We start from the raw sequence: 23517 nt of genomic DNA, 5'->3' as shown, positions 1-23517 counted from the left end.
TTGGGGTTATTTACCGTCGGAATTGGTGTGTCGTCGACTTTTACCTTAAGGGACAGCTTGATCTCCTTTGTCCAGGAGGTAAAGAGGGTCGCCGTGGACTTGGTGGGGGAAAGTTGGAGATTCCTCGCAGTGAAAAAGGGAGAAAGGTCGGTGAGGGTAGTTGTTCACTTTGGAGCACAGGCCATCGATGTCATTGCCCGACGCCATTATCGTACAGTCATCAGCGTATGAGGCCAGGGAGACTCCCGCTGGTGGTTGTGGGAGCTTCGAGATATAGAAGTTGAACAGCAAGGGAGAAAGGACACCACCCAGCGGTACACCTTGCTTTATCTTCCTCTGCTTTGATGTTTGATTTCGAAAAATCACTGACGAGTGACGACCGCTCAGGTAGTTTGCGGACCCCCTCTTCAGCCCTGGCGGGAGTGTCGACTGATAAATATCATCTAGTAGCGTAGAATGGCTGACTGTGTCGAAAGCCTTCTTCAGGTCCAACGATACTAGGACAGTCCAATCGCAGGGGCGGTTTTGGTTAAGCCCGCAGTTTATCTGGGTGTTTATGACGGTGAGTGCTATGCACTCGTTGTTGTTGTAGCAGTACCTTTGCCCTGTCAGTGTAGCGTAATCACCGGTCGTCTTCGTCTAGCTCATCTAACGGTAGGCCCAGGACAGTGGCAGTTTCGACGGGTTGGGTCCAGAGGGAGAGGGGTGTTAGATGAGTGGGTTTGATAGGGCATGTGAGAAGGTGGTTAGTGTCGTGGCACCCCACCGGTGCCGGACGTATGTTTAGTATGTCGGGGTCAATTCTGGATAAGTAGGAGTTTAACCTGCTACAGTATCCAGAACGTAGTTGTGCCACGGGAGTCTCGAGGAAGTTGGTTCGTCTGCGATGGATGGTGGTTAGACTCCGATGACGGCATTCGAGGGTCGGGAGCTTAAGAAGGTGGTAAGGGTCTCCCGATGAATGTCGTTGATTGTCTGTCTGTCCACTGTCCGATCCAGTAGCTGTTGGTCTGTTTTGTCCTGGATATCGTCCGCGTAATTTAGGAAGTGCCTCCTGACATTCCTGGATGGACTTGCTACACCAACCTAACAGAAACCGCTTGCTGAGCAGTTTGTTATGCTCCTTCACAGGTAGTATGTGGGCCTCGTCGTGAAGATGTTACATGAGGGACATCATTAAACATCCTGTCGGTTATGGCAGTGTTTTAGCAGGTCTGTAGCTTCGTCCACTGCAAATCATTGGTTCCAGGCGACCAGGCAGGCGCAGCATAATTTAGAATCGGTTGGCCTGTTGCCTTGAAAGTCGACACCAACATTTCTTTGTCTTTGCCCCAAGTGCTGCCGGCAAGCGACTTAAGGACCTTGTTGCGATTCTGTAATTTAGTGGCAAAAACGGAGAAGGAGAGCCAGCTGTCAGAATTTTCACCTTAAGTTACAGCTTGCCCTACTTTGTCCAGGTGGTGAAGAGGGTCGCAGCATTCCCCGTATGTAAGTATGGGTAATGTTTATGCTGCTATAACAACAACAACAACCAGGGAGACTCCCTCTGGTGGCTGGGGGAGTTTCGAGATGTAGAAGTTAAAAAGCAAGGGTGAAAGGACACAACCCTGCAGAACTACTTGCTTTATTTTCCTGTTTTAATATCTGGTCTCGAAATAGCACCGACGAATGAGGACCACTCAGGTAGTTCGCGGACTACCTCTTCAGCCCTGGCGGGAGTGTCGACTGTAAAATGTCATCTAGTAGCGTTGCATGGCTGGCTATGCGAAAGCTTTATTTTAGATCCAATGCTACTAGGGCAGTCCTCTCGCAGGGGCGGTTTTGGTTAAGCCCGCGGTTTTTTCTTTTTTGGTCGGGACGGACTAGCAAGTACAGCACTCTGACACAATTGCCCATTGACCATTGCACTTGGGTTCCCTTTTTAATTTTCTTTAAATCTACTCGACCTCCGAAGAAATCTGAGTAGATCTTGTGAATCCAAGGAGCCAAGGTGGTCGCTTCTTAATACATCAGTGCCAAAGACCTCAAAGCCTGATTCGAGCGAAGGCGGGGAAGACGCACAGAAAGTTGTCCACCGTTTCATCTTCCTCTCCACATGCTGGGCAAAGTGAACTGTTGAAATGCCCCCCTTTTCCATGTGCTTTGCCCATAGAAAGTGACCCGTCATCAGTCCAACCAGCCTCCTACCGCGGATTAGTGACAGGAGGAACTGCGGCAGTTGGTCGAACATGACAGGTAACATCAGTTTTGTCCATCTGCAGCCTCTCTCAGCCTGCCAAGCTCGCTTGTTGGTTAGAGTAACCCGTTTGCTAACCGTGGCTTTGATGGCTGCAGAAGGGAGTTCCAGAACGGACTCCGGGCCAAGAAAGTTGACCTCAGAGGCCAGTCTGACTAAAGAATCAGAGATCTCGTTTCCCGCGAAACCCATGTGTCCCGGGACCCATGTTAGCATCAGGCTATTATGTCTACCGACATAGTTCAGCCTGGATTTACGGGACTCGACTACGTTTGAAGGGGTTGGGGGTTGTCTAAAACCATGAGCGCATCTTGGCTGTCGCTGCAGACACATGTAGATCTGCCTCTCCATCTGTTTTCCACAACAAAGTTCATCGCTTCTTGAACAGCATGCACCTCCGCTTGAAACACATATACATGCATTCCAAGAGCAAAGTGCAGTTTTATCCGTGAAAATGTGAAAACAGTGTTTGCAGAGCTCATTTTCTGAGTTTGACCACAATTGAGCCTCTGGCAGCACCACACTGTATCTCTTCTCAAGCACGACTCTGGATGGCATGGAGTCAAGGGGCATGGCAAGGACCGTTGGATCGAAGTCCATACCTACTCTGTTGTCCAACGCCGTACAGACATTTCACACAGTTAATAAGGATCATTATTTGTGCCGTTTGAAATCGGCATTTTCATTTGGCATTATGAGACGTTTAAGTCAAGCAATTTAAAAGGATTTGTGAGATTTTGCACCATGATAACGCATCGTTGCGCAGCGATATCATTCTTGGTGAAAAGATTTCTAGAGGTGGTCCATGTAGCCCACCATTATTCAGCTCTGAGCGAATTTGACAGAATCGGCTGATGGGCTAACGTTACATGGGATGTGTTTAACAAAATTTAGTTTGCGTTAGTGATATACGAATGCCATGGCATGAACATTGGCTGTGTTGATTTTTTTTTTTCGCATATCACTAACACAAGTAAAATTTTGTTAAACATATCCCACGTTACGTGGGCGCTAAAGTTCCCCTTAATTTTTTTTTACTATAGCTATCAAGCAAACCTTGAAATCTATCATCCCTGGATATCACTATCCGTGAACGAGAACCAAGACCGAAACGAAGGTCATCCAACAGTCATCGAATTCATCTAATCGATTGTCTTATTGAGTAAAAACCACTACGGGGAATGCGTTTTAACAGCCGGAAGAAATTAATGTAAAAATCGAAGACAGCTCTGACGGCTATACCGAAAATAGGGTTTAACTATTAAACTTATAGACTAAAACTTTAAATAGTAAGTGAGAAAAAGAGAAAGATGGTGGGAATGGGAGAAGGGAAGGGGAGTTAAAGGTTAGAAATACAATAGTTAGAAACTGCAGTTTTAAAACACCTTTCTTGTTTTATAAACTTTATTGTAGTTGGTATAGAATTCCATAGTTTTATGGCACTGACAAAGAACATGCGCTCTGATAGTAAGTGTAAGTCGGAACAATCAGATTCAATGTTCGGATGCACTGGCACTGTTTAATGTTTTTATACAGGTACAATGGTTTTTGTGTGTATATAAATTTATGAAGGAACATTAGAGAGCGTATTTTGAGATACGACTCGAGGTATGACCAAGAATCTGTTTTGAGTAGATAGATATATGGTCATATTTCCTTTTTTCAAACACTGAATTATTTAGAGCGATTTGCATTTTGTGTTTCGAGTTATTATCAAGCCTGCAATATACTAATTTAGCGTATGATACATGAGGAACAATGAGTGATCTAACAAGATTTAATTTAGTTTGTCGTGGCAGTAAGTAGGCAGTACAATATACAGGGTTGCTAATATTCGACGGACCCATCTGGCAACCCTGTATCTTTTGACAGAGACGTCAGATCGCTTAGTGACATACCGCATTGGTAGCGTCAGTCCAAGGACCATGGAACAGTACACGCCACGCGAGCGCTCCCAAATTGTTGAAATTTACATTAAACAAAAGAAATCAATTGTGAAAACTCAACGTGCGTATAATGTGAAAAGTGCGCCTTCTACGAACACCATTAAACGTTTGTACGAAAGGTTTTCGACTGGTGATGCTCTTTCTAATCCAAAGAGGCCAAATCAAAACCGACCAAGGCGATCGGTTGAGAATATTGCTCTTGTACGGGCCAGTGTTGAGACGTCGCCAAGGACATCCCAAAATCGCCGTTCTCAGCAGCTGTTACCTTCAATCAGGAGTGTTATCGCGATATGATAACCACTTTTGTGATGCCAATTATTCGTCGAAAGCGTATGAGGTAGTCCTGGTTTCAACAAGACGGCGCTCCACCACACACAGCTCGCACCACAATCGATTTTGAAGAAATTGTTTCCTCGTCGTTTGATGTCGAAAAATGGTGATTTTGACTGGCCACCGCGTTCGCCCGATTTAACGCCACCTGACTTCTTCTTGTGGAGATATTTAAAATCAAAATTTATAACGGGTGATTTTTTAGCTATTATCTTTTTAAATAGTTGATTTAAACAGCTGACGCACGTTTTGTGTTTTGTTTCACTGTCAACCATCTTCAGTTTGGTCTATAATTTAACCATGAATCGTCTTACAAACGAACAAAGGTCACAGTTTGGTGTTGTTTATGGGCTGGAGGTATTATATGCTGCAAATCGTTACGTAACTGTGAATGGTGAGCGCTACCGTGAAATGATATCCAACTTTTTTTTTGCCCACAATGAGCTTGACTTGCATGACATGTGGTTTCAGCAAGACGGTGCCACATGCCATACAGCACGCGTAACAATGGGCTTGTTGAGATGCGAATTCGGTGAACAATTTATTTCACGTTCGGAACCTGTCAATTGGCCACCCAGATCGTGCGATATAACGCCTTTAGATTATTTTTGTTCGAGCTATGTTAAAGCTAGAGTATGCCAAAATTGGACTAAGCGGGTGGACCATTTGAAGCGCAGTGGCGGTCAACATTTGCATGAAATAATCTTCAAATATTAAATTATATGGACTGTACCATTGATTTAAATACGAATTTCATGCATTTTTTCTGAATTTTTCGTGTGTTTTTTTGAAAAACTTTCCTATAGCTCTTAAAAAATCACCCTTTATTAATAAGCCAAAGACCATAGAAGAGCTCAAGAACAACATCTGTGAAGAAATAGCCGCTATTATATACCTTGTTTACAACAAAGTTTACATGGTCAACATATGACAATCTTGAACCCAGGTTAGTTACTAGTTACTATGCCATCAAAGTTAATATTTACTTCATTAAGCAATATTGGCGGCAAAGAGCTAAGGTCATACTTTGAATGAGAAATAGCAATCACCTTCGTCTTTGACTCGTTTAATTTCAAGTTGTTAGATTTGGACCAGTTAGAAATACAAGTGAGGTCTTCACTAAGCCTTGCTATCAAATCTTCAATAAGACGTATTGGCCTTGACAGGTAGATCTGGGTGTCATAAGCATAGAGATTAATTGACGAATTTTGACAACACTCAACAATATCATTAATAAAAATGCAAAATAAAATTGGACTTAAAATAGAGCCCTGCGGCACACCTGACGTAATTGGTTTTAGGCTTGAGTGAAAATGAAATTTGAAAAGGTCGAGCCAAGGAGCTCCAGGAGATTTGGAAGCTCCTAAAACACTCAGGCTAAAAGTTCCATTGTATTTAAAACTCTGGAAAGGGGGTGGATAGTCAAGGAGGGAATGAGAAAGGTATCAGAGAAAAAGACAGGAAAGAATAGAGACAGAGAAAGAGATAGTGCTGTGAAAATTTTCCAGATTCTTTGGCAAATCTGTAAATGTCCTCCAGTTTTAGAGAACGAATATTACTCATTCTCATATGACCCTATGGGTTGTGTCATGCAATGATACCGACCATCAACCGAATGTCTTTCCTTCTAAGTTTTAGTAGAAGGTTTGACAGTTTTCTGTTCGGATTTGTCACAAAACACTTTGCAGTTCTGCAGCGTTTCACACCGGAACATCGCTCTTTATGCAGATTGCCTACATAATCTCTGATCCAATTCAAGATTCTTGGGGAACTGATTCCGATTATTGACTCTGGCCCCTGTGGGGCACCGCTGATCTACGGTTGGCCAATTCGTCAGCGATTTTGTTTCCGTGAACACCGGAGTGTCCCGGAACTCATATAAGTACAAGCCTGTTTCGTCTTGCAACAGAATTGAGCTTCTTCTTACATTCTTGAACAATCTTTGAGGTTTGCTTCGCGTTTTCCAGGGCCTTCAGTGCAGCCTGACTGTCACTGAAAACTCCAATCTGTTTCCCGCTCCATCTCCTCTCGATTATCCATTCGGCTACTTTCAGGATGGCAAAAACTTCTGTTTGGAAAACAGTTGCCGTTGCCTCCATAGCATAGTGATACTTATTACTATCGTTTAAGAATCATCCGGCTCCAGACCCTATTTCTTTCTTGGACCCATCGGTAAAGAAAATATCCGCCAAACCTCCCTGCATGCATTCTGGATTGCTCCATTGCTCACGTAATGGAAATCTGACATAAAATTTCCTTCCAAATGAAACTGTGGGTATCAGGTCGTCTTTAGGTACCAAAAACAGAGGATACTGCTCAGATAGCAACCTAAAGATTTCTCTGTGTCACGAATTTCCATCTTCGTGCCAGAAACCATATTTATGTAGTCTACACATTGCTTTTATTGCTTCCTGTTGCATTTAGGACATCACCAGAGGTGAAGCGTAAGTGATGATTGGTCTGATAAGTGCTGTGTATACTCGTATCCATAGGACCACAGCAGGTTTCGGACCCCAGGTTTTACCAGAGGCTCTACGGCATTGCTGAAAAATCCTCAATGCGCGATTCACTTTCAGTGAAACGTGTGTCTCCCAAGTCACCTTCTTATCCAAGATTACTCCTAGATATTTAACTTCATCGGAAAGACCATGTGACACACCTTTCAGTGTTGGAAGACTGAGTCTATCCAATTTCCGTTTTCTTGTAAACAAGACTATGGTTGTTTTGTTCGGATTAACAGAAAGACCTTGTCTCATGCACCTGTCATCGTCCCCGAACACGCCCATTGTGTATTCGTCAGCTTCCAGCCCGGCTGCAATCTTGCTAACAAGACCATGTAAGGCAGATTCACATGATTTTCCACTCTGGTAAGCGTGTTGATTTCTACTAAGTGTTTCTAATATGTTTCTCCAACACTCGTTCTAGACTTTTCAACACGAACGATGTCAAACTGATTGGTCTAAAACTTTTTGCTAGGGGATAGTCATCTTTTCCTGGTTTCAGAATAAATACTACTCTTACGCGTCGCCATTGGGATGGTATATAACCAAATGCAAGACAGGCTGTGAAGATCCTTTTCAGGGCCTCAATCAGCCTGTCTCCTTTTTTTTAAGCATTGCTGGATATATTCCGTCAGGTCCAGGGGACTTAAAGTTCTCAAAGGAAGACAAGGAAAACCTTATCGATTCTTTTGTCACTATCCGACTAGCAATATACCAGCTGTTCCTAGAGGTTCCACCGTTGCTACCGTTATTGTTGATGCCACTCTCTTCTTCAGAGCATTAAACGTTTCCGATTTTGAAATGGTGTATGTACCATCAGGTTTTCGAACGGAATCCAGCCTTACTGAGCGGTCTAGATGAAGGACCTTACAAAGTCTCTCTGTTTCCCTCATTTCTTCAACGTTACTGCAGAAATTTCTATAGGATTCAATTTGGCTTTCCGTGCTTTTTTCTTATATTCTCTCTACATAAGTCGATGATTAGCCCAGTCCTCTTCTGTTTGGGTCTTTAAGGCCTTATTAAGAAGTTTTCTGGACCATACACGAAGCTTCGACAGTTCAGGGTTCCACTAAGGAACCGCTTTCCCCTGTCTGCTTTGCCTGAGTGTGCACAGTTCCTCAAAGTTCCTCTTCTTTGCCTTTCTCCTCTTCCCGGTCGTTGGCACAGACCCCGTTTCATTTCCGGAAGAGTCCAACGTTACAGAGGAATCCTCTGTTCTGCCACGCTTTCCCGTTTCCATTACAGGTGTCGAAGTTGACGGAGCTTGAGAATTTACCTTAGCTGATGCTTCGGCTTTCTTCGCCTTCTGTCTTCTTCGTTTGATCTGCCTTGCGGATAGACCAACACCTGCTTTCGAATCTCCAATAACTTCAGTCTTTTTACCGGCACTTACCTGATTCGCACCAGGTTTAACCGTTGTCAAAGACTTACTCGGTACCAGAGATCCATTTGAGTCTACTAAGAGATTGTCCGCCATCTCCAATTCCTCCACAACTTGTTCAGTTGCTTCGGATCGTTTCGGCGACGGTGTATCGCACACACTCACTCGGCTCTCGATTGGCATAGCCAATGTGCCATGTTTCACCACTAGTAGTTCGCTTCCTCCGGAACCCTGGGTGTCAGTTCCGGTCATAGGGGGTGTGGGGTTCGGGCCTGCACATCCAACGCCCGGGCCGTCGATTGCTCGATTTGTGGGTTACCTCGTGCAGAGAGATCCCTTTTTAGCCTCCACATTGCAGAAATGCAGTTTATGCCTCCTGCCAGGTTGTCGGTACGGTAATCTCCACATAGTACTTGGGTGGCTTGGTCTGAAGTACTGAGGAGCGGTACAGCATTTCATTTTTGGCACAGGTATTAAATTTGCTATCTTCCAGAGGTATGGACATGTAGATGAGGTGAGTGAAAAGTTAATTATGAGCATAAGTGATGGTATTACAAATGGTAAAATAATTTTAAGAAATTTAAGACAAATGCCGTCCGTCCCTACAGCATTAGATTTGACAGTATGTACACACTGTATCAACAAAGATACAAAATTCAAACTCACCGTCATCAGCATGCTCTCGTAGAGGAACTTTTACAGATATAACGAGTGGAGCCCTGTTAGATGCTAGAAAGTGAGTATTTAAAATTTCTGGGTCCAAACTGCACATGGGCTTATCCTCTCCTGAGACACCTAAGGACTTAAGGGGGGAAGCTGGTCTAGAATTTTGAAAAAATCGAAAAATTTTTTTTTGTCTTAAAAGGTGCTTTAGGGTCTTAGAAATAATATACCAAATGAGGGATGCCAGCAAAAATGTCTAAATGCCCAAATTTTTCATTCGACGGCAGTGCCTCGCAGGTATGCCCCGAACGCTACTTACAACTTTAAACGCGTTTTTCTCGAAATCACTTTTTTTAAACTGGCCGAAGACATAACTCGAACAAATCTTTACCGATTCTTACGAAATTTTGACAATACATTCGAAATACCTTTCTCCGGAGACGTACGTAGGATTTTTTATTTATATTACATAGTTTTTTTTTTAATCAACAATTTTATGTCGTTCTTTATAGTGAAAATTGTAACTTTTTGTTCAAACGTGCACCATTTCGCGAAAAAACAAAATATCGAAAAAATCCTACGTACGTCTCTTTCTGTTGTTATATAGAAACTAAAAAAATTTTATTTTTTGATCCAGGACAAAAATTAAGGAGTTTACGTCTTCGGCAATGGACCCACTAGAAAAAAAGGCGCCTTAGGAGAACTGCTGGACAGCGGCCATTTTGAAATTAATTCAGACGAAAAATTTTGTATTTGTACCATGAAAGCTATATTATTAAACCTATTTCACAGATTTTCGATTGATTCCTTTGTTGAGTCAAAATAAATTCATAAAATATGCCCATTTTTTGCGCTCTAGACCAGCTTCCCCCCTTAAGGTTTTTCCACAGGACTTTCGAAGGTAAACTATCATTAAGATTCCAGTTACTTTATTTCTCACTACACGATATTTTTGCCACGAGTGAGTGTTTCTATCATTTTTCCATTTCTCATATGCTTTGCTACGCTCTCTAATTAAAGACAATATCTCACGTGTAAACCATGGTTTCCTGTTTCCATGGACTTTAACTTTACGCAACGGAACAAACCTATCAAATAGATGGCTGACTAAAGCATTGAAATGTTGCAGTTTTTCATACACTGTTGTGAATAACCGACACATATTCCAATTAAGCTCGGCAGCCTCCTTATTTAAGAGACCATGTTGAATAAGCTTAAAGTCTCTAAAAATAACTCCTTTACTTGACTGTGTCCGTTGAACCGGATGTTGTAGGATAAGAATATCAACTCGTGGTCAGAAACTCCCGCCATAGGAAGCTGATCTCTTGAAATAAATTGATTAAATAAATACCTAATGATTGGAAGCTATCTATCAAACTCCTGGAAGAAAAATTATCACAAAGAAGGTTTACATTTAAATCACCACACACAATAATATGTTCATAGGACATGTGGAATTCCGCTAACTTATCAAATATCACTGAGAGGTCAAATCTATTGCTAGGGTTGTAAATGCATGCAACAAGACATTTGGTATTCTCATCATAAAATTCAACAAAAATGTATTCGACTTCTTGGGAATGATCTGATCTGCAGATCTCTTTCCATTTAAAAATATTTTTAAAAGATAAAGCAATGCCACCTCCTCGAGTCTTATTAGTCTTAACACATCTAATAATAGTGTAGTCGCACAGAGAATATACATTATTATCAATATACTCTTTAAACCATGTCTCTGTAATACATATCAAGTCAATGCTCAAATTATCAAAAACAAAATTTAGATAGTCAATTTTTCAGCATTCAAACTTCGTGCATTAAACTGACAGACATTAAACCCATTGTAGCGATTAGAAATGAGTTTAAGCATTCCTCTTGCATGTTCTTTGTCTGCTTGTTTTGCTATTTCATTACACATTAACAGTTTATAGTTGGGAGGATACGCAAGGTGGAGGAATTTAAATAAAGTAAGGGGATAATGAGATAGATAGGAATGAGATCAAAATAAAAAAGATTCCATTATAAAGCCAAGAATATGAAAAGTACAAATGAGATGAAAGAAATAGAAATGAGACTAAAATAAAAATGATTACAATGCAAAGCAAAGAATTTGGAAAAGATAAATGACAAATAAGAGAATACACTTAACGCAGATATAACATTAATAATATAACGCAGTCTAAATAAATGTTTTTGTTTTTACATATTAGCAGCTGCAATGCTCTCTATACTCGTTTTTTCAGTTACTATTACAGCATCAGCTTGAGCTCTAACAAACACTTGCCCACAAACAGAAAAAACTGACGTTAGACGCTTTTGCTTTTTATACTGCATAGCCAAACCCATTAGTTCAAGATTTTTCTTGGAAGACATTCGTGGATAAATAGCTTCCCTTCAATACTGACGCCGACATCACTAAGGGAAAGTGCCCGTCTCCTACCTATGCAGAATTTTACTCCAGCTTTCAGCAGTTGAGAGCGATCTGCAGCAGAGCTCAATTTGATTATAATAGGAGCTACGCTTTTATTGTTTGGTCGTAACCGGAAAGCAGAACTTGAAGCGGTTGACACAGCTTGGAGAAATCATTTAGAATGTCTTCATCTTGCCTTATAGGCAACCCACTAACAATCACATCTGATGATATTGCGTTGTTCTCATATACATTTAGTGGTTCGGTAAGTGCATATACCTCGCTGCGCAATTTGTCTACATAGGCACATTTCAGTTCGGTTTTTTTTTTTTCGCGCTCTTCCATGTGCTTAACTGCCGACTTCAAGTTCATAACATCCGCTGACAACTCACTGAATCGCTCCATTACTCGCTCTTCCGATTCTCTTAATCGTAATGTTAGCTTTTCAATGATGCTCTGCTTTTGTGATTCTAGGCGACTCTCAAATTTCGCAAACCTCGCATTGAGAGCAGCGCTTGATGCATCGGTACTAAGAGACTTACTTAGTACTGAAGGCTTTTGCGGGGATGGTGATAATTTTTTCAAGGCCGTTGTTCGTGTTGACATTTTTGGCATGTTAGTAAACTCAACAAGGTCTTTTCACAGTATTTCAAATAATTAGTTATATTAAACTTAATGATGATTTTGATTTACCCGGACAAAAGAACCGCTTTTAAAGGATTTACGTAGTATTTTAGCAAACTAACACTCAGTGGATTAAGTAAAAGTATGAATTAAACTGCAACTACTCAAAACACACATCTACTCTGACTGCTGATACATTTCAGTTGCTATAAAAAGTGAAATATTTGGTTCTATAAAGAAGAAGAAAGCAAAATAATTTTACTTTCAATCAATGTTGTACAAAAGTAACCCGAAAGAATATCTGTATCACAATAAAGGGGCATCCTAATGTGCACATGTATTCAATAAAGTGACGTTATTTAACTCTAAATGATAACTGTTTCCTGACTAAATAATAAATGTTGTAAAAATTTTGTTGCAAAACACAGTTAATTATAACATCTTATCACTGTTAATTTGTGCTGAGTTTCGCTGTTGTTATATATATCACCAAAATATCTTTCGAAGAGGATTGTAGGGCCGATCGGCCCATGGTGCAAAGAGGACCGTCTTCAGATGCTCCATTGGTTGCAGGAATTGGCCGAGAACCTAGATTTGGTCTAGGCCACTCGAGTTACCAAAGCGGATATAACAAATTGTTTACGCAGGTGAGAATAACAATATATAATCTTCTTCATTTCATTTCAATTTTTATTTCAGTCTACGATATAAAAATCTTACAGACTAGATTACATATGTATGTTCTTAAATGTAACTTAGTTCAAGTCATAAATTACTTATTTTCAATGATTTTTAACAACAAAACATCTTTTGGTTGTAAATTCTCAAGTTTAACACAATTCTTGGATCAAAAATATTCATAAGTTCATTTAAAATATTTCTCGCCCCAGAAAGTCATGGCTACTTTTGTAACGTAACAATTTCTACGTATTAACTGATTGTTATTAGTTAGCAGTATGTACTACTATACACTAACTTTTATTAACTCAAGTCGGTTTTCATGATTGATTATGACTATGGGCATGGTGAATCTAAACACATTGTCAAAAGATGCCAGAAGTTTAAGAATAGCGAAATACGAGAAACTTCAAGCGTTAAATTTATATGCTCAGGAAATTGATATGGTATGGAAGCGCAACTCCATGAAGCGATCAGATTTATCTTTTGTAATAAGTGGGGGTGCTTATTGTAATCTCTCCCTAAAGGCTTACAAGGAGAGTGCCTCTTTGCTATTTTGTCAAATTATTGATCGATGCAAGTTGGTTTATTAGAATTATGCTATCGTCGACTCCCCCCTCTATAGCAACAATATGATGAGAGAAATTTCTTGTGCGATCTGCAACTGTAGCGCGCAGGGGTTTTTTATCATGGCTTGACAGAAGTTTGCTGTTGCTGACTTTTTGCAGTTGTAGAGCGGTATGTATTTTCCTCTATATAGTCCATCTGGCCGTGAGTGGCGTGACGTCATCTTCCTGAACCATGTGTGACTGAAGGAAGGTGGTTCTCTCATTATTGGCAGAATACAATCGTTCAGCATGAGCTGATAAGAGAAGCGGTCCATGGAATTGCTTGCCCCCGACGATTTTCAAAACAAATATAGTCCAATGCTTGACAATGCACACCAAACCATAACTTTGGGACTGTTAAGTGGCTGTTGATGGTTTAATAGTGTATTGTGTCTTTTAGGTGACCCATAATAGTCCAGTCATTTGGTAAAAAAAAGAGAGTTACCAGGAAAGTTTTCCGGGAGTTTTCAAACTAGGTAATTTTTATAGATTTTGGGATGCTCTTTTCGAATTTCAACTTTGCCACCTCGTATCTATGACGCTAGCGCCGCCATATTGAATAAATTGTGCCTAAAAACAGTTTTTTTTTTACAATATCTCCATTCCGCCGCATTTTATGAAAAAAACATGTGTATACAAAATTAAACTCGAGATAATTTCCTACATTTTATGTTATTACGATTTTTTTGTAAAATCAATAGTTTTTGGCGTATGAGCGCCACAAAGTAATATTCACCTACACCATCACGTTTTTTCGTATATTTTTCTACAATAATCATATTAGAAGAAGCAGGTTTTAGAAAAACAGGTATAAGGGTAATGTGTCGCCTTTATTGAAGGGTCCTTTTCTCTCTCGACCTTCAACGAAACATCTGTCGGTAGAACTGAAGAGAAGTGTCTAGCTTAGACTGAGTCATGTGTTTTTAGAGTCATGGCTTCTGTTGAAAGAAATTGTTTTATTTGTGACAATCCATTATTAGGAAATGAAACAATTGAAGTGAAGGAAAGAGGATTGGAGACTTTTCGTAAATCAAGTGTTGAAAGAAATGACAATAAAGTTAAACTTCTGGCAGGAATAAAATCGGTAGTGGTTCATGATGTATGTCGAAAACGATACAACAATGAAAAGTTAATCGCTGCATCATTGCATAGAGGAAGTTATGTCACGACACCTCAACTACCACTGCGATCCTCGCACCCAACATTTTCTTTCAAATACCATTGTTTTTTATGTGCTGATGAAATAACAGCAGAGTTTATAGCAAAACAAAAACAGAAGCGGTTGTGCAAGCGTAGCGTTGTGTACAGTGTGCGAAAATTATCAATGAAAAATAGTATTTCTGAACTTGCTAGAGCTCGTAATGATGATTGGGGTCGAGCAATTGTGGAGCGTCTTCCGCACGTGAATGATTTGGTCGCAGCCGATGCACAGTACCATAATTCCTGCATGAAAAAAATGTATCAAGCACCACAATATTTGCGACGAAGTTGAAAACTTTTGCAATGAAGTTCGCGGGTTAGTCGCGACAATGAAAATGTTAAATGATGATAAGAAAATGATGATGTAAAAAAATTGATGGATTGGTTGTACAACCATCCACCTTTTCCAGAAATGAGTTGTCGGAGACGAAAAGATAAACTGCCACATGGCTCAAGAAAATGGTTGTACGGGCATTTCTAAAATCATTGGCAGCTTTTTTTATACAGTAAAATTCAAACGGAATGACAAAATAAAATCGCTTGGTGTTATGAATGCAGGCATCGTGATAGAAGGCGACATTGTTCCGATTAATCCATTGTTAATTTTCCAAAGAATGTGCATTGCAAAAGAATCTGAAGAGGAACTTAAAAACTTTCTTACGTACGAACTTGCTCCATTTCCCTTATCGCTTTTCAATGATGAAGGCATGCGTAAATGCGTTAAATCTTCAATGTACGAGTACAAGGCATTTAAGCAACATTCTGGAGACATAAATGTTGGCGATGCAATGTATGTCATCGACGGAGGGCACTTATTACACCGAGTCATTTGGCATCGTGGTCAACCATTTTCATCTATTCGCAGTAACTACATCACGTACGTTCGATCTGAATATAAATCCAATGCCATAATCGTATTCGACGGATATCCTGAAAATGTAGCAAACTGTAGTACTAAATTTGCGGAGCGATCTCGACGATCACGAATAACTGCTTCAGTATACATACTTTTTGATGAGATAAATTTCTGGGAAATGATGCGAACAAGAACAGCCTCATTAAAATGTTGAAAACAAAATTTGAAGCTGAGAATTTCATAGTCTCACAAGCCACGGAAGATGCGGATACGCTAATCATCAATACCGCAATACGTGTTTCACCAGCGTTCGACACCGTAATAGTGGTCGGCGAAGATATAGATATTCTTATTCTTTTGACAGCTCTATCTACGCAATCAAAAGTGTACATTCTCAAAACAGGAAAAGGTAAAATTACCCAACAAATATATTCCACTGAAAGTATTATAGATCAAACAGCTGCAGATCATATTCTATTTCTGCATGCATTCAGTGGCTGTGATACAACATGTGCACTCTTTTATCAAGGAAAAATGAAATTCATTAATGTACTCCGAAAAAATCCTAATTTAAACCAGGTTATTCAGGTATTCAAAAATCCAAACGTCAATCCACAGATTATTGCTAAAGCAGGAGAACGTTTTCTTCTTGAATTATACGGTTACAGTAATGTGAAAAGTAAGAAAATCAAGTGTTTAAATGAGTATAGATATGCATGTTTCACAAAATTAGCATATAAAAATAAATTTAATATTGCGTCCCTACCACCAACAAAGGCAGCAGCACGACAGCATTCATTCCGGAACTATCACCAAGTTCAGCAGTGGTACGGGAATGAACAAAATACAGAACAATGGGGATGGAACAGAAACAAAAATGGGTTAGTTCCTGTTACGACACTCGAGCCCCCAGCTCCAGAATCCTTGTTAAAACTTATTTCTTGTAAATGTAAAAAGGGATGTCAGAAGGCCTGTGGATGCAGAAAAGCTGGGTTAAAATGCTCCGTTATATGCATAAATTGTAGTGGTGCTTGTAAAAATTCGCAAGTGCAATTGGATTACGATGATGAAGAAGAAACTGCGACTATTTTAGAGCAAACGTTTGATGAAACGGGCAACGAAGAGGATTGTGATGAGTCTGATAATCGTATCGCAGATGACGCGAACGAGATTTCAGTCTGCAACGTTTTGATCGGTGCCCAAGACGAACTCGCAACGCCTGGTCCATCAGGAACGGTAATACGTAGGAGATTGCGCTAAATTTTCGAAAGTGTGCATCACATGTGGATTAGGGCTACAGGGGACACCACGATAAAAAAAAACGCGCCGCTTACTCTACCTCCAGGTGGTGTGGAAATGAGTTTTTTTTTTGAAAACGCATATTAAAATTTACTTTGCGGCGCTCATATGCCAAAAACTTTTTATTTTACAAAAAAATAGTAACAACATAAAATGTAGGAAATTATCTCTAGTTTAATTTTGTATACATATGTATGTTTTTCTCATAAAATGCGGCGGAATGGAGATATTGTAAAAAAACTGTTTTTAGGCACCATTTTTTCAATATGGCGGTGCTAGCTTCGCAGATACGAGGTGGCAAAGTTGAAATTCGAAAAGAGCATCCCAAAATCTATAAAAATTATCCAGTTTCAAAACTCCCTCAAAGATTTCTAGGTCAAACTACTAGATGACTGGACTATAATGGTAATTTTGCTTATTTACTTTTCTATTTAAATGAAAATGGACTTCATCACTCCAAAACAAGTGTTTGCCATACGAGATCACTCCAACATTGTCTTGTTTAAGCAAATTGTAATCTTTAGGCTTAAACGCTTGCACGATTTGAGTTTTAAAGGGGTGAAGTCTAAGATCCTTCCTCAATATTTTCAATATTTAATGCTCACAATGTTTTAAAATTGTTATGAACACAATAAAAGACAGATTACATCACAATTATATATGTTTTGTGCATTTTATTTTATGGACAAATTCGAAAAATCCCAAAATATGTGCCCATACTTAGGACTTAGTATGAAAAAAATGTATATTGATAGCGCTAGAATGAAATTCAGAATTTGGTATATTGGACTGTGCGGCCGCCCATATGGTGATCTAACAATACATCGGTAATAAACAAAAGGGTATTAGTATTGACTACCAAAGCTGGAAATTAAAAGGATCAAATATTCTAAAAGTTTTTCAGTTTCTATAAAATAAATTGTTTTCAGTATGTCGTCGCGCCAAGATGTGCTGTACTCAAGTACGAGTAATATATAGAAACGCGAAATACAAAATAACTACATTATGATGTTAATAGGCGCCAGTTAAACACATCAAATGAAGCGAAGTTCTACTCCATTTGATTAATAAAACGCAAGAGCGGGTTTTCTCTTCCTCTGTTCCCACCAATTAGGTACCTCATCGAATACTTTCATAGTTCGAGCGCTTGTATCTATTCTACCGACATGCCCTGAAAGCTGGGTTTTTATTCATTGCTCTGCGTCTCTGTCGCCGCAAAGCTCATAAATCAAATTATTCTACAGTAGCCAAGGGGCGAATTTTTGAGAAAAGATGAGAGAGATAATAGTCTTATAAAGTGTGATTTTTATTCCTCGCGAGAGGTCTTTACTACTCTTTAGATAATGTATTTAAAATATAAATACTTCTTAATAAACTAAATCCTCACATTTAAAATACTCACGATGCGCATGGCCCGCAAAGCTGACGGGTCATGAAGACCATGTGGTGACCGCCGTGTGCTAAAAACAGTTAATTACAAAGTCCGATAGAGTGAAAACCGCTACAAATTAAACTAACCTATACGAATTTATACGGCCAGCCCTAAAGCAATCGGTACAGTCGTTTGAAAAAAGTTCAAGCTAAGGCGCTATAGACCTTTTACTAAAAAACCATATTGATTTGTGTTCAGCTAGACCAAAGAAAAATCAGCTTTGTGTTAACAACAGTCTTAAATAATTTCGAAATTGCCGTCAATTTCTTAATTTCGTATTTATAATATGAAAAAAATTTTCATAAAAAACCATCTGCCTGTTGGGAGCCGGAATAACACCGTAGGCGCTTTCATATTTATTCAGTGCTCAAAATTATGTTCCGTTACCAGAAACAAGTAAATGTATCGAAATCAAGGTGGTATTAAATGGTCACTAGGTATCCACCTACGGGTCGCATCAGGAAGCTCTTCCTATAAGGGTGACTTGTTCTCAGTGTTTCCCGTCCCACTAGCCCCAATAAATTTACCAGAATTTATAAGCAGCTCCTTGCGAAAGCTTCCGACCGTCAAATTCATTCACTGTTTAACGTTCAAGCTGAATTGTGGTAGTTCATGTGGTCGCACACGAAATTCTTTATAAAAATATTTGGACAGGCAAAAAATCGATCGGTTTGTCTAGCTTAGTATGCAATGAGATAGTCACCAAAGCAGCGCATCCAGTGCCAACGAAACTAAATCAACCGACATAATTCCACACCGTTTAAACGAACGAATCTATGCTTTTTGGATTTATCATATAGCATATCTCCGTTAGTAGCTAAAGTTTTGGTAGACAGCATAGTCGAGCGATGCCACCGGATGCAAAAGTCGGCAATATTATATCATAACCTCGGACAATAGACCAGACTTTTAAGGGGTTATACGCAGTTATGACTTTCAAAAAAATCGATTTTTTTTATTGCATTTTTGTAATGTACATATATTCAAGAGTATACGCACGAAATTTGAAAGATCTAAGCAATACTTTCGGAGTTATACCTAAATATGTAGAGATGCCTCGGCATGTTTTAAGGTAGGTATTGAAACTTTAAACGTGTTTTTTTCAAAACGGCATTTTTCAAGTCGGTGTACACGATATCTCGAAAACGGCTTGTTTGATCGGTCAACCGTTTTAACTCAATCTTTAAAGATACATTTTCTAGTAATTAATCGTTCCTTTTGTAAATCTGACACTTATTTTCCATTTTATAATCAATTTACGGCCAAATTTTAACGTAAAAATCGAAATCATTTCTTTTAAAAGTTGCCATTTTGTGAAAATTCACTATTTTGATTAGCCGAACGATTAATTACTAGATAATCTAATATATTAACAAAATTTGTTTGGTTTTTTGATTTCAGATAATTCAATCCTGAGTTACGATGTACACCGTAAATCGTCTTTTTTTAAAGGAGGTTCCAGAAATCGCCTGCAGCGCGCTCTATAATCAACATTTTCATAAATAAAAAATGTTGTTACGTTCTTGAAGGATGCTTTTATAACCGCCAAAAATTTTCAAATTAAAATATTCTGAAGTTTCTTCAGAATAAATCCTTGACAACCCGTCTTTTATTTGCTTCATAACTGCGTATAACCCCTTAACGCTATTATCTCTAAACCTGGAGCCAAAGATCACCTTCAAAGTCTTTGCTCAAGAAAAAGTTGGAAATCCGAGATCAGTATTATTATTGTCATTGCAGAGCTGCCTCGATTTGTGTTTCTTTAAAAGTCGTTATAAGCCCAGAAAGCAATGGTGCGGCGAGGTCGAACTCACAAGAAAAAGGGTCATCCGGGGTGGTCGTATATGAGAAAGTATCTTTATGTTACTGGGTAAAAACTGCAGTTATCGATGCGTAATTTTCTGTTAATTTCTGTCCTATAAACTTTACTCACCGGCAACGTCGTATACTTGATTATATATTATTGCATTTCGCACTAATGGTACCAAATAAACAGAGTTACATATTGGCTGTAGTAAATTAGATATTCAAACTAAATTTTGCTCTAATTTTTTACTTGGTTATAAGCAATGCCCGTTGTCTGATATTTATCTATATAATAATACGATTTTTCTTTCACCTCCGAATTTTTTAAATAATATAAAATTTTTTTTGTACAAACATCATACTATTTGAACAGTCTTAGTAGATTAAACTAAATTCACATAGTTAGTACACCGTACTATATCAAATTTCTTCTTTTTCTGTAATTTTAGAGTTCTGCTGATTCTAATTATTCACAACCCTCATCCGATCTGTCGCTTGACGATGAGAAGGAAACGCTTCGGCGCGAAAGGGAACGCCACGCTTTAAGTCAATTGGAAAAGGCGAGGGTGGGAAAATATTATGCACTTAGAATTTTAACCTTTTACAAATTAACAACAAACAAAAAATGCAGGGGAAACCCGTTGCTTTTGCAGTTCGAACAAATGTTGCCTATGATGCTACAAATGATGACGATTCACCAGTTCAAGGGAGTGCGGTATCTTTCGAAATAAGAGAATTCCTTCACATCAAAGAAAAATATGACAACAATTGGTGGATTGGTAGGTTGGTCAAGGAAGGTTGCGATGTTGGATTTATACCAAGTCCAGTTAAGTTGGAACACATTCGCATGCAGGTATGTTCTAAAATTTTGTAAATGTGTATTCTGGTCTAAGAACTTTATTTGAATACCAGAATCAGACGAGGCCGTCCAGGTTGTACGGTACGAAGGGTGCGTCGACTACCAACTTAGGTACGGGTCAAGGAGAACCAATGCGTGGTGGCACACCACCTACACCTGGTATGTTGAAATATTGTACAGGGTCCGGTACTCGAAGTTTAACCAACTTCCGACCGCTTGCGCAGCTGACGCATGGGCAATCAGTTGTCTGTTAGTTGGCTAAATGGCAGTCCAGAGTGTTGCTTACAAGCGCACAGAAGCATTTTGCCGAGAGTAAACGCGAAAAAAAGAAAATCAGTAATGGATTTCAAACGTAATAGTGTGATTGTATTATATTTGGCTGGAAAATTACAACCAGCAATTGTTCGTGAGCTCGGGCACCTTAAGGTAAATAAAGTTTTTGTTTATCGCACCATTACTCGTTACAATGATACTGGTAGCATCGCGAAACGTCATGGAGGTGGTCATCAAAAGACAGCAACGTCACGTGAAATGGTTCTAAAAGTCAAGAAGCGACTTGAGCGAAATACCCGACGAAGTGTCAATCAAATGGCGAAAGAACTGAAAATACATACTGAAAAATGATCTCCAAGTCAAGCCTTACAAGGTCCAAACGGTGCATGATCTCACACCAAAGCAGCAACAAATCAGACTTGAGAGAGCGAAGGAGTTGCTTCGCTTGGATGAAACCAGTCAATTTCCGAACATTGTATTTTCTGACGAGAAAATTTTTCAAATTGAGCAATTCGTAAACTCCCAAGACGGTAGGGTTTATTTGGTAGGGCCGCTGTAACTGCAGATAGGCGCTCTCCAATCGTTTTTATCGAGCCTGGCGTCAAGGTAATTGCGAAATATTATCGGGAAACTATTCTCGAGGTTGCTTTGAAGTCGTGGGGTGACAAACGTGTCGGTGGCAGGCCATGGACGTTTCAACAGGACTCGGCACCGTCTCACAAAGCTCGAGATCACCAAGAATGGCTAAAAAGCAACGTTCCGAACTTCATAACGTCCACACAATGGCTCTCAAACTCACCAGACGTGAATCTGATGGAATATTCTCTTTGGGCCATTTTGGAGAGCAAGGTCCGAACTAAAAGATTCACCAGTCTCGAGGCACTGAAAAAGCCATTGTCCATGAATGGGCCGAAATACCTGCAAGTCACATTCGGGCAGCTTGCGATTCGTTTCTGGACCGTCTCAAGGGCATAGTCAAGGCAAAAGTTGGTCATATCGAGCAAAAGTAAATTGATTTTTAATTTCGTATTATTTTCACACATTTTTACTTTGAATTGAATAAAAGTAATTTTCCAAGCTGAATTTATGGCCTTTTTAACTGGTTACATTTCAAGTGCTGGACCCTGTAATATTACATGTTGGCTATTATTTGTTAGATCATATTATAAAAAATACTAGTTCCAGATATAACCTATAGAAAATATAATTTTTTTTAGTTATTTAATTCATTTATTTTCAATATATTCTAATACAATATGCATATGCAATAATAATACAATATGCATATTAGGGCGGGTCGATTTATTAATCGCTCATTGCTCTGTGAAAATCATATTCTAGGGATCAAAATAAGAAACTTTGCCGAAGGAACCATATCTCTAAAACGAATTCTGATGTCCCCCCCCCCTTTGGGTCGAACGAAAAATCCCACTTTAACCCATTTAGAGTGCTCCAATCGAGTCCAAATGTATAACCTTGGACGGCCGATCCACCCATGCCAGTGGCACACCCCCTGGAATTCCCCTGGGGGGTTCCCCATACAATCATTTCAAAATATCACCATTTTTGGCCTTTACATGAGAAAAGAAACTGAAAAGTTCGACCTAAATTGGGGGACATCAGAGTTCGTTTTAGAGGTATGGTTCCTTCGGCAAAGTTTCTTATTTTGATCCCTAGAATATGATTTTCACAGAGCAATGGGCGATTTTTTTGCCTCCCCACAAATCGACCCGGCCTAATGCATATTTATTATGTAAATAAGAATAATAGTTTAGTTTCAAGGTATAGTGTTGATTTTGGTCCGAGTAAACAATAAGTTTTTTTAGTTTTGGTTTTGAACTGTTTTGGCTTGAATATGACATTGCCATGTTAGTCGTTCAACACTATCCTATTTAGGCATTACATTGTCATTAATCCGCAAAGGGGGGCAGTCATCTTAATGTAAATAAGACATGTGCAGATTTGTTTATTTTTACTTTTATTTTCCATGGACTTAGCCAAGCCTTTATCTGGCCTTAATTCGTTAACTAGATACGATATATCAGTTGGAGACGTTTGACCGAGTAATAATCTTTCCTAAACTCTCAAATATTTTTGGGAATAGTGGTGATAAATTGATTTTTCTATGCCATACCAAGTATTCGCAACCTTTTGACACTGAAGAGTCAAAAGCTACATTTTACCAAATTTGACAGTTTTTAAAGAACCATTAAAGATTTTCGCTTTACCTATTTATTTTTGCATGTCACATTTGACTTTTGATTTAAAACGGCTTTAAATAAGAAATAATATTTGATTATATAAAAACATGCAAATATTTAAAAAACAAAAAAACATATGTTCCAATAACGGGTGTTATTTTGAATTGGATTGCGCTATCGAGAGATGATTAACGATTTTTTAAGGCCGGAATTG

The 23517-nt window shown here is 39.2% G+C and overlaps 1 protein-coding gene across 5 annotated transcripts in view; it reads left to right on the top strand.

The window, feature by feature from the left end:
* LOC128864280 (voltage-dependent L-type calcium channel subunit beta-2) overlaps window positions 1–23517 on the top strand; it is a 112979-nt gene that overhangs the window by 21610 nt on the left and 67852 nt on the right. For 3 of the 5 annotated variants that reach the window (XM_054103870.1, XM_054103874.1, XM_054103873.1), the window contains exons 1-4: window positions 12520–12738; window positions 20420–20536; window positions 20602–20823; window positions 20883–20988. In XM_054103870.1, coding sequence (XP_053959845.1) covers window positions 12622–12738; window positions 20420–20536; window positions 20602–20823; window positions 20883–20988 — 562 coding nt within the window. In that variant the 5' untranslated portion in view covers window positions 12520–12621. Of the gene's footprint in view, window positions 1–12519; window positions 12739–20419; window positions 20537–20601; window positions 20824–20882; window positions 20989–23517 lie in introns of those variants that run through there. The other 2 variants (XM_054103872.1, XM_054103871.1) reach the window with 1 other exon arrangement.

Source organism: Anastrepha ludens, chromosome 5 (assembly GCF_028408465.1).
Source record: "Anastrepha ludens isolate Willacy chromosome 5, idAnaLude1.1, whole genome shotgun sequence".
Taxonomy (NCBI): Eukaryota; Metazoa; Arthropoda; class Insecta; order Diptera; family Tephritidae; genus Anastrepha; species Anastrepha ludens.
This window is presented reverse-complemented; position numbering and strand designations above follow the sequence as displayed.